General features: G+C 32.7%; 2 protein-coding genes across 2 annotated transcripts; both read left to right on the forward strand.

Annotated features, from left to right (window-relative positions):
- Positions 2,257 to 9,667, forward strand: LOC109344116 (phytoene dehydrogenase, chloroplastic/chromoplastic-like). Its single transcript, XM_019582741.1, has 13 exons — positions 2,257 to 2,584; positions 3,134 to 3,222; positions 3,541 to 3,598; positions 4,224 to 4,379; positions 4,608 to 4,756; positions 5,636 to 5,755; positions 6,026 to 6,239; positions 6,326 to 6,428; positions 6,925 to 6,972; positions 7,459 to 7,504; positions 7,839 to 8,026; positions 8,333 to 8,495; positions 9,334 to 9,667. Exons 1-13 carry the CDS (start codon positions 2,293 to 2,295, stop codon positions 9,391 to 9,393), a joined length of 1,686 nt encoding a protein of 561 aa, XP_019438286.1. The 5' UTR covers positions 2,257 to 2,292; the 3' UTR covers positions 9,394 to 9,667.
- LOC109344117 (30S ribosomal protein S1) lies at positions 10,351 to 15,009 on the forward strand. Its single transcript, XM_019582742.1, has 10 exons — positions 10,351 to 10,602; positions 10,788 to 10,947; positions 11,020 to 11,081; positions 11,568 to 11,727; positions 12,018 to 12,138; positions 12,943 to 13,024; positions 13,120 to 13,223; positions 14,180 to 14,258; positions 14,353 to 14,403; positions 14,728 to 15,009. The coding sequence occupies exons 1-10, from the start codon at positions 10,381 to 10,383 to the stop codon at positions 14,809 to 14,811; spliced, it is 1,125 nt and encodes a 374-aa protein (XP_019438287.1). The 5' UTR covers positions 10,351 to 10,380; the 3' UTR covers positions 14,812 to 15,009.

Consider the following 15,273-nt stretch of genomic DNA (forward strand, 5'->3'; position numbering starts at 1 on the left):
ACCCGCGGGTACCCGTTTTACCCGCGGGTACACAAAAATACCCGCAAAAAACCCGCAGCGGGTACCCGTACGGGTATGGGCGGGTTCGGGTATTGCTCCCCTATTTCGAAACGGGTAGCGGGTAGCTACTACCCGTGCCCGCCCGTGCCCGTTGCCATCCCTAGTGCCTTCTTCTAGAACTATTTTATGTATATTCACAAAATCTTAAAAGGATGCTTAGTATCAATAACGATGATTTTGGGGTGAAGAAATTTTTTAGGATTCAATTTTTTTATCAATATGGTATGTGAAAAAGTCTCGAGGACTAAATTGAGTGTTTTTTGGAGCTAGTAGTGGGGGAAAAGATGACATAAAACAACGTCGTTTTGTTGAGTTGGTAAAAAATTTCAACTTTGAATCGCGATGTGTGACCACATTAGTACTTAACGTGACTTATAACCAACTTTGTTAATATTAACGGAGTGAAGACATAAGGACTAACGTGGTTTAACGTTACAAAAATATGGGATTAAAATAATAATTTAAATTTACGAAGGACTAAATTGATAACATCGAAAAACTTGAGGGACTAGAATGAATAATTACTTTAAAATATATAGCATTGATAAAGAGATTAAAAATATTATAGGTAAATAAGCAAAAGGCAAATTAGGCCAAAATATTACATTAATTTAATAGAAACAGAAATAGAAATATTAATTATATTTATAATTATGTACTATAATGAGGGATTTGCAATAAAAGGAAAATTATACATGTTTAGTATTTTTGAAAAAAAATTATATACATTACCTTAGATAATGATTAAAAAATAAAAAATGGTGCACTATTTTTCTAATTCATTTAGCACTACTTTTTAATACAAATTTATTTATTTGAAATTTCCTAATCATAGTTGTTAGGTAATGAATGACAAAACTTATCTTCTGGTACGATGATATATTTTATTCTCATTTTTATATTATTATTATCAGTTTATAATATATTCATTTATGCCCAATGAATTAGAAAATCAAAATTTTGATTATGGGGTTTGGCTTTGCAGGCACCATTGCTATGATCTTGTTAGTAGCATTTGTCCTATTGAGTTGTTCCTTACAACATGTTATTATTAGGGATGAGCATGATGGCATGATAGTTAGTATTTGGGTGTATAAGATTAACTGTATTTATAAGGGACAATATATTATTGGACTTTAAATATTGGTCGAGACTAATTTTTGAATTTAAATATGGTGTAAACTTAATATAACCTAATCATATGTAGATTCAATTAAAATCAATTGAAACTAAGTGAACATGTTCCATAAGATCATACTCATCCCAATTTTATGATGGAATCCTACCTTCTCAAGTCTCAACCATATTTTGTCTTTAGATATAAAGTTGTGACTATTTCATCTACTTGTACTCTCTAGTGTTAGAGGGGTAGGTAAAAGAAAATAAAGAAGGAAAATATGTTGCTACAAAATCTAAATTAATTAGAAACTTATTCTTTATGGTAATTGGTTACTAATTTCTCTATCTATTGTTCTATATCAATCACTCATTTCAAAGTATATTGGTTAATTAGGGAAGGCTTTAAAGTTATATTATTGATATATTTTATTGCTCTTAAGTCTTTCATTTTCTTCTAAAATTCAACTTACAAATACATCTTTGGGTGCAACACATAGGCATAATTTTTCCTATTCCAAGAAAATATGTGTTCTAGTTTTTTAATTATAGTAAACATTTTTAATTATTAAAATGTACAATAATAATAAATGACAACTACCACAAATTAACTTAATATTCATTCGTACATCGACCTACTATTTAGTTTGATAGACTTAGCATATAAACAAAATGAATTAAAATTGAGTTTATTAAATTAGATAAGTGACTCAAATTTATATTATCTTAATAGAATTTGATTCTTTAGTTTCACAAATTAACTCGATTACATAAATTAGAATTTTAACTTTATATCAAATATATAAACATATATATTCTTTTATATTAACATATGAATATAATATATATCAAAATTAATTTTATCATGCTAATCATTTCACATTTATTTTGAAAAAAATACATACATTAATAAAGTAACAATTTTTATATTATCATTAAACTATTCAACATAATAGTAGATGATACATTCATTTATATTAATCTTAAATGTTTAGATTATTATACATTATATTGTTATTTGATAGATGTGTATATATATAATTGGATTGAAGTGAATTTTGAAGATACCTTGAGTGAAAGTGGATTGTACTGATTTGTACATCTCTTTCAACATCAATGGCTTCTTACACTTCTGCTCTCAACTTCAATTTCCCAATTCCCTCTTCATCCAAATTCAATTCAAATTCATTATCATTTGGTGCTTCTTTCACTAGTTTCAGACATGTTGTTACTGCTTCTTCTTCAAGTAAGAGGTTGTTGATGGTTCCATTGAAGGTATCTTGCATCGATTATCCACGCCCTGAGCTTGAAAACTCTGCTAATTTTCTTGAAGCTGCTTATTTGTCTTCAACTTTTCTTGCTTCTCCACGACCCACCAAACCATTGAAGGTTGTTATTGTTGGTGCAGGTAAACTATTTAGTATTTACCCTTTTCATTTTCTGCATCAAAATTCTAACTTTACTCCCTCAAAATTGGACTATGTTAGGGAATGTTTGTTTAGGATTATAAAAAAGTGATTCCTTATAATTTGGAGTGTGGTTTAAATTAGGGTACATTTGTTTAAGATTCTAAAATTAAAGTGATTCTCCATAATGGTTTTTTTATGGTATAACTAAGGGTATTTCCTCATGCTATGGATAAATAACTAATCCTTTTTGGGTGCGTGACTGAACTCCTATCTGGGGATCCAGTGATGCCTTACATTACTAGATCAACGTGTCTTGTTGGTTCGGTAGTGGTTTTATGCTGAAATGTTTTTGTGAGAATCTGAAAAAACTCAGCTTTTCGTAAAAACTAAAAAATTAACTTTTTCCTAAAAGACGAATTTCATGTAACAGTAGTGCAAGTTTTGCTGATACCCTCTTCATTTTGTACATCAAAATTGTTACTTTACTATAAATTTGTGGTTTTTATTGTCTGTTTCTTTGGATTAATGTGTATTTCAAATTATCACAGGATTGGCTGGTTTATCAACTGCGAAATATTTGGCAGATGCTGGTCATAAACCTATATTGCTGGAGGCAAGAGATGTTCTTGGTGGAAAGGTTTATCTGCTAACTTAACCTCCTTTGTCAATAAGTTATCACTTTGCACGAGCACGAGTTCTGTTCACCGTTTTTTGTTGTTTAATCAAATAAGAAACTTTTCTTATTTGTCTGCTTCATCTAATGGGCGTGTTGCCTTCATGTGATCAGTAGTTTGAGTTCTTGTTTTCAGAATTAATTTTATTAATGGCTTTAGAGTGATGAATTTGAACTTCAGCTACAGGCTCATTGAAGATTACCACAGTACATGCAACTTATTTATTATAACTCAATTGTTAACGTTCTGTGTGTTTATGCTTTTGTCACAATTTTTTTAAGGTTGCTGCATGGCAAGATGAAGATGGAGACTGGTATGAGACAGGCCTACACATATTCTGTAAGTTTGTTAAAATGTCAGGCTTAAATTTCTGAAAATATTTGTTTCCTTAATTGCTTGCGAAAAGTTCTGCATTTTTACTATTCCTTTAGTGAACCTTTTTCTTTTACTTTGATGAGTAAACTGTTTGAGAGAAAAAAGAGTGGAGGATCAAGAATCCTCCTAGATATACTGCAGAAACCGTAGGAGAAAGAAATTGAAGAGAAAATGCATCAGGTCAAAATAATAAAGTAAATGAGAAGCACATAACAGAACCATCGTTGGACCTTCTCCTAATAGCTTAAGCTATTGGTAGAATTGGCCATTGGCACAGTATCAAAGCCTATTGCCTTCATGACCAAATGGTTATGAATTTGATCTATTCCACCCTCTATTCTTTTGATTAAAAATTAAATTTCAAACGGTTTTTGCATGAATGGGCAATTTGGCCTTCACATTACTGTGCTTTTGTGTGTGGTTGGTCCTTGCCCATGTATTGAACTATTTTGAACTCTCGTTTTAGTTTTTTCTTTCTAAATAAATCAAATAGTGGAAATCATGTATAATATTTAATCAATATGATTATTTTGATTTTTGGAATCCTTGTTTATAGTTATCCTTGCTTTACATTTTTTTCTTTCCAAAGTTGGGGCTTACCCTAACGTACAGAACCTGTTTGGAGAACTTGGTATTAACGACCGGTTACAATGGAAGGAGCACTCTATGATTTTTGCAATGCCAAATAAGCCTGGAGAATTTAGTCGATTTGATTTTCCCGAGGTCCTTCCCTCTCCTTTAAACGGTAAGACGTAAGAACTACTGTATGTGTACATATTTATGTAACTACCTGAAATTGGATGTCTCTATAAAGCACATGAAATTCCTTCTATTCTATGTTTATAAAATCTGCAATAATGGTATTTGCATTTGTCTGTTGCAAAGTCTATAATTCTGTCAAGCAATATTCCTGCCTGTGTTATGGGTAGTGCCTCAAAAACCAAAATTCTGATTGCCTTGAATGTAATAACAGGAATATGGGCAATATTGAGGAACAATGAGATGCTGACTTGGCCAGAGAAAGTCAAATTTGCAATTGGACTTCTGCCAGCTATGCTCGGTGGGCAGCCTTATGTTGAGGCTCAAGATGGCCTTTCCGTTCAAGAATGGATGGAAAAACAGGTAGAGCCGTTGTCTTGATTGTGTAATGTTAGCAATCCATTGAATGATTTAAGTGAGTTGGTAATATCACCAGTCAAAATCATGGCTTATTTTGTCTTAAAAACATTAAGAGAAAGGTATTGTCAGGTTGTCCATGGAGACCTGAGTCTTGACTATCTTACAGATGAGTGCTCTAAAAGGCGTTATTCATGAACAGAATTTTAAGTGACTTGATGATTATGATGATGATATGGGTCTTCTTATCATTAGAATTCAAATTATTAACTCAGATGAAGCTCTATATTCCTCTATTATCATGTTATTGAGAGTTATCAATTTTAAAACTCAGGGAGAGAATTGAATATGGAGAAGTGGTTTAAAGAAAACAAAAAACAACAAACAATTACCAAACCCGAGTCTCACTAGGTGGAGTCGGCTTAAAGAAAACAAAGATAATTTATTTATCTTCCTGCAGTTGGATAAGGATGATTTGTCCGTCTGCATCCCCATATTAGCATTCTTTTACTATTTTTGAAAGAAAAATCATACACTAGAGACCGATGGGGATACAAATGAAGTTATTTTGTCGGGTTGTCTTGTATCACTGTGCTGAGGTGCTGGTCTTTTTGTTCTGTCTTGATATAAAGAAGGGGTTCCTTACTTTGTTCTCATATTTTGGTTTATCTTAGTTCAATGAAGGTGGTCTTAGTAAATTTACATTGGTGGGAATTAAAGAAAGGATATCTGTAATGTAGTTGTTATATTGTATTACTTGAAATTTACTAATTCTTTGAAAGTAAATTTCGTCTACATTTCATTTCATCGGAACACATCGCAACTTTTTAAAGGTCTGTATTGTGAATAATTTGAAAATGACAAAATGTTTTCTCCTTATTATAGGGCATTCCTGAACGAGTAACTGATGAGGTGTTCATAGCAATGTCAAAGGCACTCAACTTCATCAACCCTGATGAACTTTCAATGCAATGTGTATTGATTGCTTTAAACAGATTTCTTCAGGTTTGATCATTTCTTTTCTTAAACATTATTCCATTAACATTAGCATGCGTTTGACAAAGCCATTTCGTCCTGGATATAATATTTGAATGGAATCAGATTATTAATAAACTTTTATTTCACGCACACAGTTTGTGTAATTTAATATCAACTTTTCATGTGCTCGTAAACACTCTAGTTTCTTGGGAGTTTTATTTATCTATATGTAAAGGATGACAATTGATTTTAAAATGAAACTCAACTAACTATTACATCATTAATTTTTTTCAATAGGAGAAACATGGTTCTAAGATGGCCTTTCTGGATGGCAATCCCCCCGAAAGACTTTGTATGCCAGTTGTCGATCATATTCGGTCCTTGGGTGGTGAAGTTCACCTCAATTCTCGCATTCAAAAAATTGAGCTAAATGAGGATAGCACGGTGAAGAGCCTCTTACTGAGTAATGGAAAGGTGATTGAAGGGGATACTTATGTGTTTGCAACTCCAGGTATTTTTAAATTACTTGCTTATCTATTTAGCAATCTTAATATCCACTTCATATTGTTTAGGATTTCTTTTTCATTTTTGAAACAGTCGATATTCTGAAGCTTCTTCTGCCTGACAACTGGAAAGGGCTTTCATATTTCCAGAAATTGGAGAAATTAGTTGGAGTCCCGGTCATAAACATTCACATATGGTCAGTAATGGCTTTTGATGTTGATAAATATGTTTGTGAATGTATTTTGCTCCAATTTTTCATCAAATTATTACACTGTCATCGTTATTTCATTTTGCTGTCTAATATACTAACACTCTCATTTTATTCACTGAGTATTGAATAGAAATCTGCACCGATTATTTTAAATTGTATTAGACAAAAAAATTTGATTTATATTCTTATTCCAATTGAATGATTGTAATAGTTTTGTAAATGAAAATTATGAAGACAAGAAGAGAGTTGGGGGAACCGATTTCATCATGTTAAATAATGTCAGCGACTCACTATCACTAACTGATACAAGAAGATACATTTTTATTATTTTTTTATATTATATTTTCCCTCATTATATTGGTCTATATTTTTTGAAAATTAGAATAACAAGAAAAGAACTAATTTGTAATATTTGTAAAATGATGATTATATTATTAGCTCCACTAGTGTGGTGACATACTATGTATGTATCTATTTGCAGGTTTGACAGAAAACTGAAGAACACATATGATCACCTTCTCTTTAGCAGGTCTTCCTCACACTTCGAAACCCTTCTTGGTTTTTTTGATACATACTACATAGATGCATATCATGTGTCATTTGTGTGCTTCATATAGTTCATGTATTCTTATTATTATCTCCTCTAGTTGGCAAATTTGGTATATAGAACATAGAAAGGATTACAGTGAGATAGGAACCTTCTTAATTATAATATTGCAAAATGGCATTATGGAATCAGAAACACTTTGTTTGGGTAATTTGTTGAAGGAGTTGATAGCATTCTATCATGAGGGGCTTGATTGTGGTTTTTGTGTATGTGCTAGTGTTTCATCGGCAATTGCAAATGATAAAGTCTATGAATTGCTAACGATAGAGAGAACTTTTTTTCTTCATTGCAAGTGATACCACCACTTCACTTTTGCTGTTTGAAATAGACGTTTTTCCTTCTTTGCTTCCTGATATTTGTGGATTTTAAGACATTTTCATCACCTCACATATATTTTTCTTCATGCAGAAGTTCCCTTCTGAGTGTATATGCTGATATGTCAGTAACTTGTAAGGTAAAAGCCCCACCTCACATGGCATTGATTTGCACTGATGTATTTCCTCAACCCGTTCAAATGTTGTGGCCTGCATGGTCTAGGTCACAGCATATCTCTCTACATGTTTGTATATAAAGAGAGACACATCTAAATGAATTGAGTTAATGCTATGTCGGTAAACATTAGAGTCTTTCGTCTCTCTATCTCTCTGCACTAATAATTCAGTTTTGAGTTATTTATGTAATATTTTTTGTTATCGGTGACTGAATTTCATCTGCGTCTAGCTATTTTTCTGGTTATCATAGAACATTGGCATGTTGTTTGTGTAACTGTGTGTCACTATGTTATGCAGGAATATTATAATCCAAACGAGTCTATGTTGGAGTTGGTTTTTGCACCAGCTGAAGAATGGATTTCACGTAGCGATGAAGATATTATTGGTGCCACAATGTCTGAACTTGCCAAACTCTTCCCCGATGAAATAGCTGCAGACCAAAGCAAAGCAAAGATTGTCAAGTACCATATTGTTAAAACACCAAGGTTTGATCGAATAGCCACCAAAATGTTAACTTCTTTGTGTTACTAAATTAGGGTGCTTTTGTGTAAACTGCTTATGTAAGCACTTATTCAATAAGCTTTTTTTGAAATAAGATCAAAAGAGCTTATTCTCATAATCTTATTGGAATAAGCTAAAAATAACTTATAGGAAGGTCATAAGCTATTTTCTTACATTGTTCTGACAAGTCCAAATAAGCTTCTATATGCTCCTTCAAACACCCCATGTCATTTATAGCTATTACATTCAGTTGTATTCTAAACCCTAAAGAAACCAACTATTTGTTTCAGGTCTGTTTACAAAACAGTTCCAGATTGTGAACCTTGTCGACCCGTACAAAGATCTCCGATAGAGGGTTTCTATTTAGCTGGAGATTACACAAAACAAAAGTATTTAGCTTCAATGGAAGGTGCTGTTCTTTCTGGAAAGCTTTGTGCACAGGCTATTGTACAGGTAATTTGCCAAAAACACATTATTAGCAAGAAATGCTATTATCTATACACGCTTTCATAGTAATTTTGTTGAAAGCAACTCGTTCAGAAATATTGACTCAGCAGAATGAGCAATGCTACATTTTGTTGTCAAAATCATATTCTATTAAGTCTTAAAGAATCAGTTCTTTTAAATGATTTTTTAGTTTAGATGGTGAGTCTAGGTGTAACAGTAAGGTTGCTGCCCTGTGACGTGAAGGTCACGAGCTCAAATCCCGACAAGAGTCTCTCAACTTGCAGGATAAGGCTGCGTATATCATGTCCTCATTCCCCATACTTCACTAAATAATAGGCTCATATATTAGGTGTCTTTTTTTATTTTGTGATTGGAATACACATTATTTATATCTCCACTTCCCCTTGAGAATTGCCCTTTGTTTATATACATGATGGAAATTATAGTTTAATTTGAAGAATTAGTGAGGCAAGGTTTCAACCTGAGTCCACGGTCGCTACAAGTGCCGATATATTAAGGTTTTGGACTCTCTGAACCCGCATCACAACCGCAATTGTAGCCACACTGGTTGCTTTTGCCTGCACTTCTCCAAAACGTCAAGGTTTAGGGAGTCTCCGAAATCACGACCGATCCAGGATTGAACTCCTGATTATTGTTGAAATGAAATTTCATACCATGTGGAGGACTAGTACTCTTGAAAGCTTAAGCTAAGCTATTAAGAGAAGGCTTTTAGAATGAATTTTCTTACAACTTTAATAACTTCTGCTTTGACTGATTTAAATGTTTTCTTATTCATTATCTTATTACATTGTTGTCATTGAGGCTTACCAAAATATTTATGCAGGATTCTGAGTTACTTGCTGCTAGGAGCCAAAAAATGGTAGCTGAAGCAAATGCCATTTAACAGAAACAAGATTTGAAGATAAAATGTGCAAGAATACATGAATGAGCATCTTCATTTCTACTTTGGCTTAGAAGATCATCAACTTCAGTTGATAGGAAGAAAAAGTTGGGTTTCTGAAATTATAAATTTTTTTAAAAGAAAAATATTGGAAGTATTGTAGGAAAATATTTTTACAATGATATGTGCAGTAAAATATAGGAAAAAGCCAGCATATGTAAAACCTACAATAACAAATAAAGGTAATAAATGATCGATTTTATTCAAAAAATGGCAATATTTCTCTTTTGTGTCAATTCATTATACTTTTGCTAGGAATTTTGTTTTGCTACCTATTTTGATGGTTTGATTATTTAGGAGTTTTCTTCTGTAGTCTAGTATTACATTATACTCTAACTTTTAGAGGGTGAAACACTTTCGAAGTCTATTTTTATATTTGTAAGACTCGAATTCAAAACTTCACTTAGAATAAATGAATATTCTTCTTACTATTTAGAACAATATGTGTTAGTAAATTCCTAGTTGAATGTACCACATTCGATAACAAATTATTGGATAGTAGCAAAAACAATTATCATTATTATTATTAATGTAATATTTATAGTTTTTTATTAAAAATTGAAATAAGTTTTTAATAAAAATAAAAAAAAAATCGTAGAAGGAGCTAAATGATAAGCTAATAAAAATAAAAAAAAATGTAGAAAAATGGAGAATATAAATTTGAATATAAAAATAAAAAGATGAGATAAATTAAGTAGTGAAATTTGAAAATAAAGTAGAAGATAAATTAGAGAGTTTGAATAGGAATGATGATATTGAAGTTGAAGAAAGGTAAGAGTGATTGGGTGGTGGAGGAAAAGACATGTGTAATGGTGAAATCTAAGTGTTATATCCAATATCCAAAATCCAATCCATAAATAAAAGAAGAAGAGATATAATGAATAATGAACATAAGAAGAAGAAGGATAGATTAGTGAGTGTTTCCAAACAATGCCCATCTTCTCTGCAACTCTGGGCTCTTCCACTTCATTCTTTTACCATTCTTCTATTCCTTTCATCCAAACTTCTTTCACTTTCCCTAAATGCCCTTACAAGTGTTCTCTCTCTAATAGTATTAATACAGAAATTCAACCAAATCAAGACTCTGCAATCCTTCAACGCCCTCTCGTTACTGATATTGATCCTAACCAACTCGCTATTCGTCAGGCTCGGGTCTCTCTCTCTTCATTTCTATTTATTATTTTTTATATGTTTTCACCTTTTTCGGTAAGGAACTAATCCTTTCGGGGTTCAACAAGTCGAAACCTCGGCCTTGTTGGCAATTGTATTTATTTTCAATGAATGTATGTAAGATTGTAAGTTCTGAATTGTGATATTTGATTTGTGGAATGAAGTAGAGATCATCAGATTGGAAGGCTGCAAATGCATATAAAGAGAGTTCAATAATATACAATGGAAGGGTTGAAGAGTATAACAGTGGAGGCTTATTGATTCGCTTTTTTACTATTTTGGGTTTTCTTCCTTTCCCTCAGTTGAGCCCATCTCATGCATCTAAAGGTAATTATCTAACTATCCATTCAATTCATCTATTTACCTATTGCTTATTCTATCTTTCACCCTTTTATGTAGAACCTCACAAAAGTATCCAAGACATTGCAAAAAGTTTGGTTGGTTCAGTCTTATCCATGAAGGTAATTTATATCATTAATACCATATGTCTGACTAAGTGTTTTAAACTGCAGCTCGGCTGTGGTCATGATTGCGGTCATTGCAGCATTTGTGATGCAAAGTGCGACTGTTGGAGTGTGAATTATTTTGTGATTAAAAAAGATTTTTGAATATGATGCGGTCAGATGCGGTTGTGATACGGCCATATCATTGTGGTGTCACACAATAATTGCGGTATGATGCGGCGGTCACTGCAACCGCAACTGTCCAACTCTTCTCTGTCTATTAGTCCTATCTGAACCGTGAAATATAACAAATTCTTAATCCTTGTGTTTGTGTTCTTTATATTTGGAATTGTTTAGTGTTTCCTGCATCAGTATGGAGCTATATTCCTTTGCTTTATATGCTTAATTAGGCTACAATAATTTCAACATGCTGGCTAGATTTAAATCAAAGTGTTGTTTTTTTAACTTTTTATCTGTAAATGACTGCATTTTCTTGTATTTTAGGTAATTGTGGCCGACGAGGATAACAGGAAATTGATCTTCTCTGAAAAGGAAGCTGCCTGGTCTAAATTTTCTGGAAGGGTCAAGGTAGGAGACATTTTTGAAGCAAGAGTTGGTTCTGTTGAGGATTATGGTGCTTTTGTTCATTTGCGCTTCCCTGACGGTAACTACAATGCATACATAGTTCATATGTTTATATCATCTCATTCCACTTTGTGAATGTTTGGAAGAACTTATAGAAAGCTTATTTTGATAAGTATATGAAAATAGCTTATAACATTCTTATAAGCTCCTTATAGCTTATTTTGAATAAGCTTATCGGAGAAGCTTGTAAAAATAAGCTCATTTTAACTTATTTGGAAATATCTGACTACATAACCACTAAATTAAAATGTTTACCCAAACATACCTTTTATTATGGAAAAGTTACAAGTTACATAAACAATGATGCAGGTCTTTATCGCCTTACTGGACTAGTACACATCTCAGAAGTGTCATGGGATCTAGTTCATGATGTAAGAGACATCTTAACAGAAGGTGATAAGTTGAGGGTTAAAGTTATCAATGTTGATAGGTGAGATTCCTTCCCTAATAGATATGGCTTTTAAAGGAATTTTCTATTGATTTTCTTGCTGGTAGATAGCTAAATCTCGGGGTGAGCATGGACCGGGTTAAGGCTTGTCCCTTACCCGACCCTAAATTTGGTTTGGTCATTTTTTGTACCCGAACCCGGCCCTAGACCCGTAGCTAATTTGACTCTAAATATTGATTGGGCCTGCCTTTAAACCCGACCTTAGACCCGATTAAATATAATGCATAATCATTTTAGATATAGTCTTCTCAATATTACTTATTATTATGAATATGTAATTTGACATATAAAATGATATATCTATATATATTATTAATCATGTATATATGATTAAAAATTAGAGAATCAATAATACTTTCAACCAAAAAGGTGTCAACAGACACATAAAAATATTACGAGTGAGTGACCATGGGCTGGGTCATGCTTTACCCCACCCGGCCATAAATATTGATTGAGTCTAATTTTTGAACCCAAACCCGATGAGACCCGACTCAATCATGGTCGGGCCATACCGGGTGGGTGGGTAGGGCCGGGTCCTGCTCACCCCTAGCTAAATCCATGCTTTCATTTCAATATCATTGAGTCACAAATTTCTTGGACTAAAAAAGTACATAAAATAAATGAAAAATCACAAACAATATGATGTGATACCTACCGGATATAGGCAGGACAACCATTTAACAATGTTGGTTGCTTTTATGTACTAATGTTACATGTTTTGCTTGATAGCTTTTGTCTTGTGTGTCTTTATGGAAATCACCTCTTAACATATCTAAGTTCATGCAGAGAAAAATCAAGGATTAAACTGTCAATTAAACAGTTAGAAGAAGATCCACTTCTAGAAACTCTGGACAAAGTAATACCTCAGGTTTGTATTAATTTCCTAGTTACATATATGGATGTAGATGTGTGTGCACGTGTGCGTCTGGAAATAAGTTTAGTGATGAATTCTATATATTTCAGGATGATTCATCAGATTCTGATTCTTTGAGTGATGAGGATAGCAGTGTTATTGAGCCTCTTCCAGGACTTGAAACAATCCTTGAAGAGCTACATAAGGAAGATGGGTATGCTTCCATCCTTATATCTTGTTCTGTAAATTGTAATGTTCTTGGTCGCAAGAATTTAACTACTTGAAATAACCTGTGGTTACATCCAACAATCCCTTGTCACATGGTCTAAATAATTCTTTTAATAAAAAGATGAAAAATACTATTACCATGGTTTTAACTTACAGTTGTGGCTCACTATGATTGTGTTCGTCAATATAGATTGTGGTCATTTCAGTGAGAAATTTTGTGGTTGAAAATTTGTTTTCAGTATCTGACTGCGACAACATCACTATGATTTGGACACAACACAATGAACAATTTGAAAACATGAATATTACAAAGAAGTGAAACTACATGTGCCTTAGGGTAAGAAATTTTCCTATATAGTAAAACGAAAGTGACTACAAACTAAAAAAGAACTGCCAAATCTCTTAAGTATTAGCATTCAAAATTCCACAGAAAACATCATGAGTAAAGCACCAAAAAGCAAAATTAGACAGTTTGTATGTTTGGTAAGACCATAAGGTACCTTATAATTGTAAATCAGTCAACTAGCTTATTTTTTCAAATAAGTTACTCGGTTTGGTTGTGTTTGACAAGGGAGCTTATTTAATAAAATTTGATAAGCTACTTGAGAAAACTTACGACTTATAAGTTACGTGCCTATTTCGGGCTACCTTATAAACTTATCACAATTCCCTAATTGTTGCCAAAACTTTAAATTGTGTCATGAGTTGAAAGGACACACTATTTTTCTCAAGTAGAGATATAAGACTTTGAAGAATGAGGAAAAGAAAATCTAGTTTGCAAGTTAACCAAATTATTGTATGGTCTAAGCCTCTAAGGTGCTAATCTGTAGTTGGTTTGTTATAAGACATGCTTAACAAATCTTGTTCTTTTGAAATACCTTTTATAATATATACGACGAAATGAATTGTCTGATGAATTTTCTATGGTAAAATATGTGACAGCATATTTGATGCAAGAATCAGTCGTCAAGGGTTTGAAAAACGCGTTGTCTCACCAGACTTGCAGCTTTGGCTTTCCAATGTGAGTTTTTTCAGAATATGCACTTCAATGTCTGCTTTCTCATAATTTCTCTGCCGAAGCTTGCTCCTAATGTTCAAGTCATTCATCATCACAGGCGCCTCCATCAAACCAAAGGTTTACTCTCCTTGCTAGAGCTGGAAGACAGGTAAATTTCTTTGTTGCATGAACCCTTTACACTTAACTTAACCTAACCCTCTTTGTATCACAATATCCAACATATTCTTTGTAACTCTACCATGCTACATAATTTCTTTATATTCTTTGTAACTCAAACAACTCTTCATACCAACCTCACAACTCTTAAAATGGTTCATCAAATAGGTATATAATTCTGTTTATATACCTCTTATACATTGTCTCTTCAACCATGTAACTCTTTTGTGCAAGTTGCATACTTTTTCACCTCTTCAACCATGTAACTTTTGTGCAATTATTGCTTAAACCTGAGCATAGTTTTTGTGTGGTACAGGTGCAGGAGATACACCTAACTACATCCCTTGATCAAGAAGGTATCAAAAGGGCATTACAACGAGTATTGGAGCGTGTCCCCTGAATCTCACTCACTAAGAGTTCTTCCCTCTTCATAATATCACAATGATTTTGTACAGTTATCACAGTTCAGATATGACCCTACATATTGCATTACATCAAATCATCGTGATTTAACTCTCAAAAAAGTCCTTATAAGAACACTCCATCAATAACATTTGCTTCAATTCATTCATTCAAAACAAGTACCATTTTGCATAGATAATGAAGAATCAGCAACATCAAACATAATACATTTATATAATAGCATGACATAAAAACTTGTTACATATCAAGTCATACATAGTAACATAGATGATATGATCATTGATTAACTTATTACATAGTTCTTCAATTAATGCATCTTTCTTTAGATTGTGCACCTTAGTTATTGAATAACCTCAAATTAAATCAATGGTTAAGATTAATATTGGTTATTCGATGCGCATGTTAAATTTTGTTTATATGGAATTAATAAGTTTTAGTA

This window comes from Lupinus angustifolius, chromosome LG03 (assembly GCF_001865875.1).
Source record: "Lupinus angustifolius cultivar Tanjil chromosome LG03, LupAngTanjil_v1.0, whole genome shotgun sequence".
In the NCBI taxonomy this organism is placed as follows: Eukaryota; Viridiplantae; Streptophyta; class Magnoliopsida; order Fabales; family Fabaceae; genus Lupinus; species Lupinus angustifolius.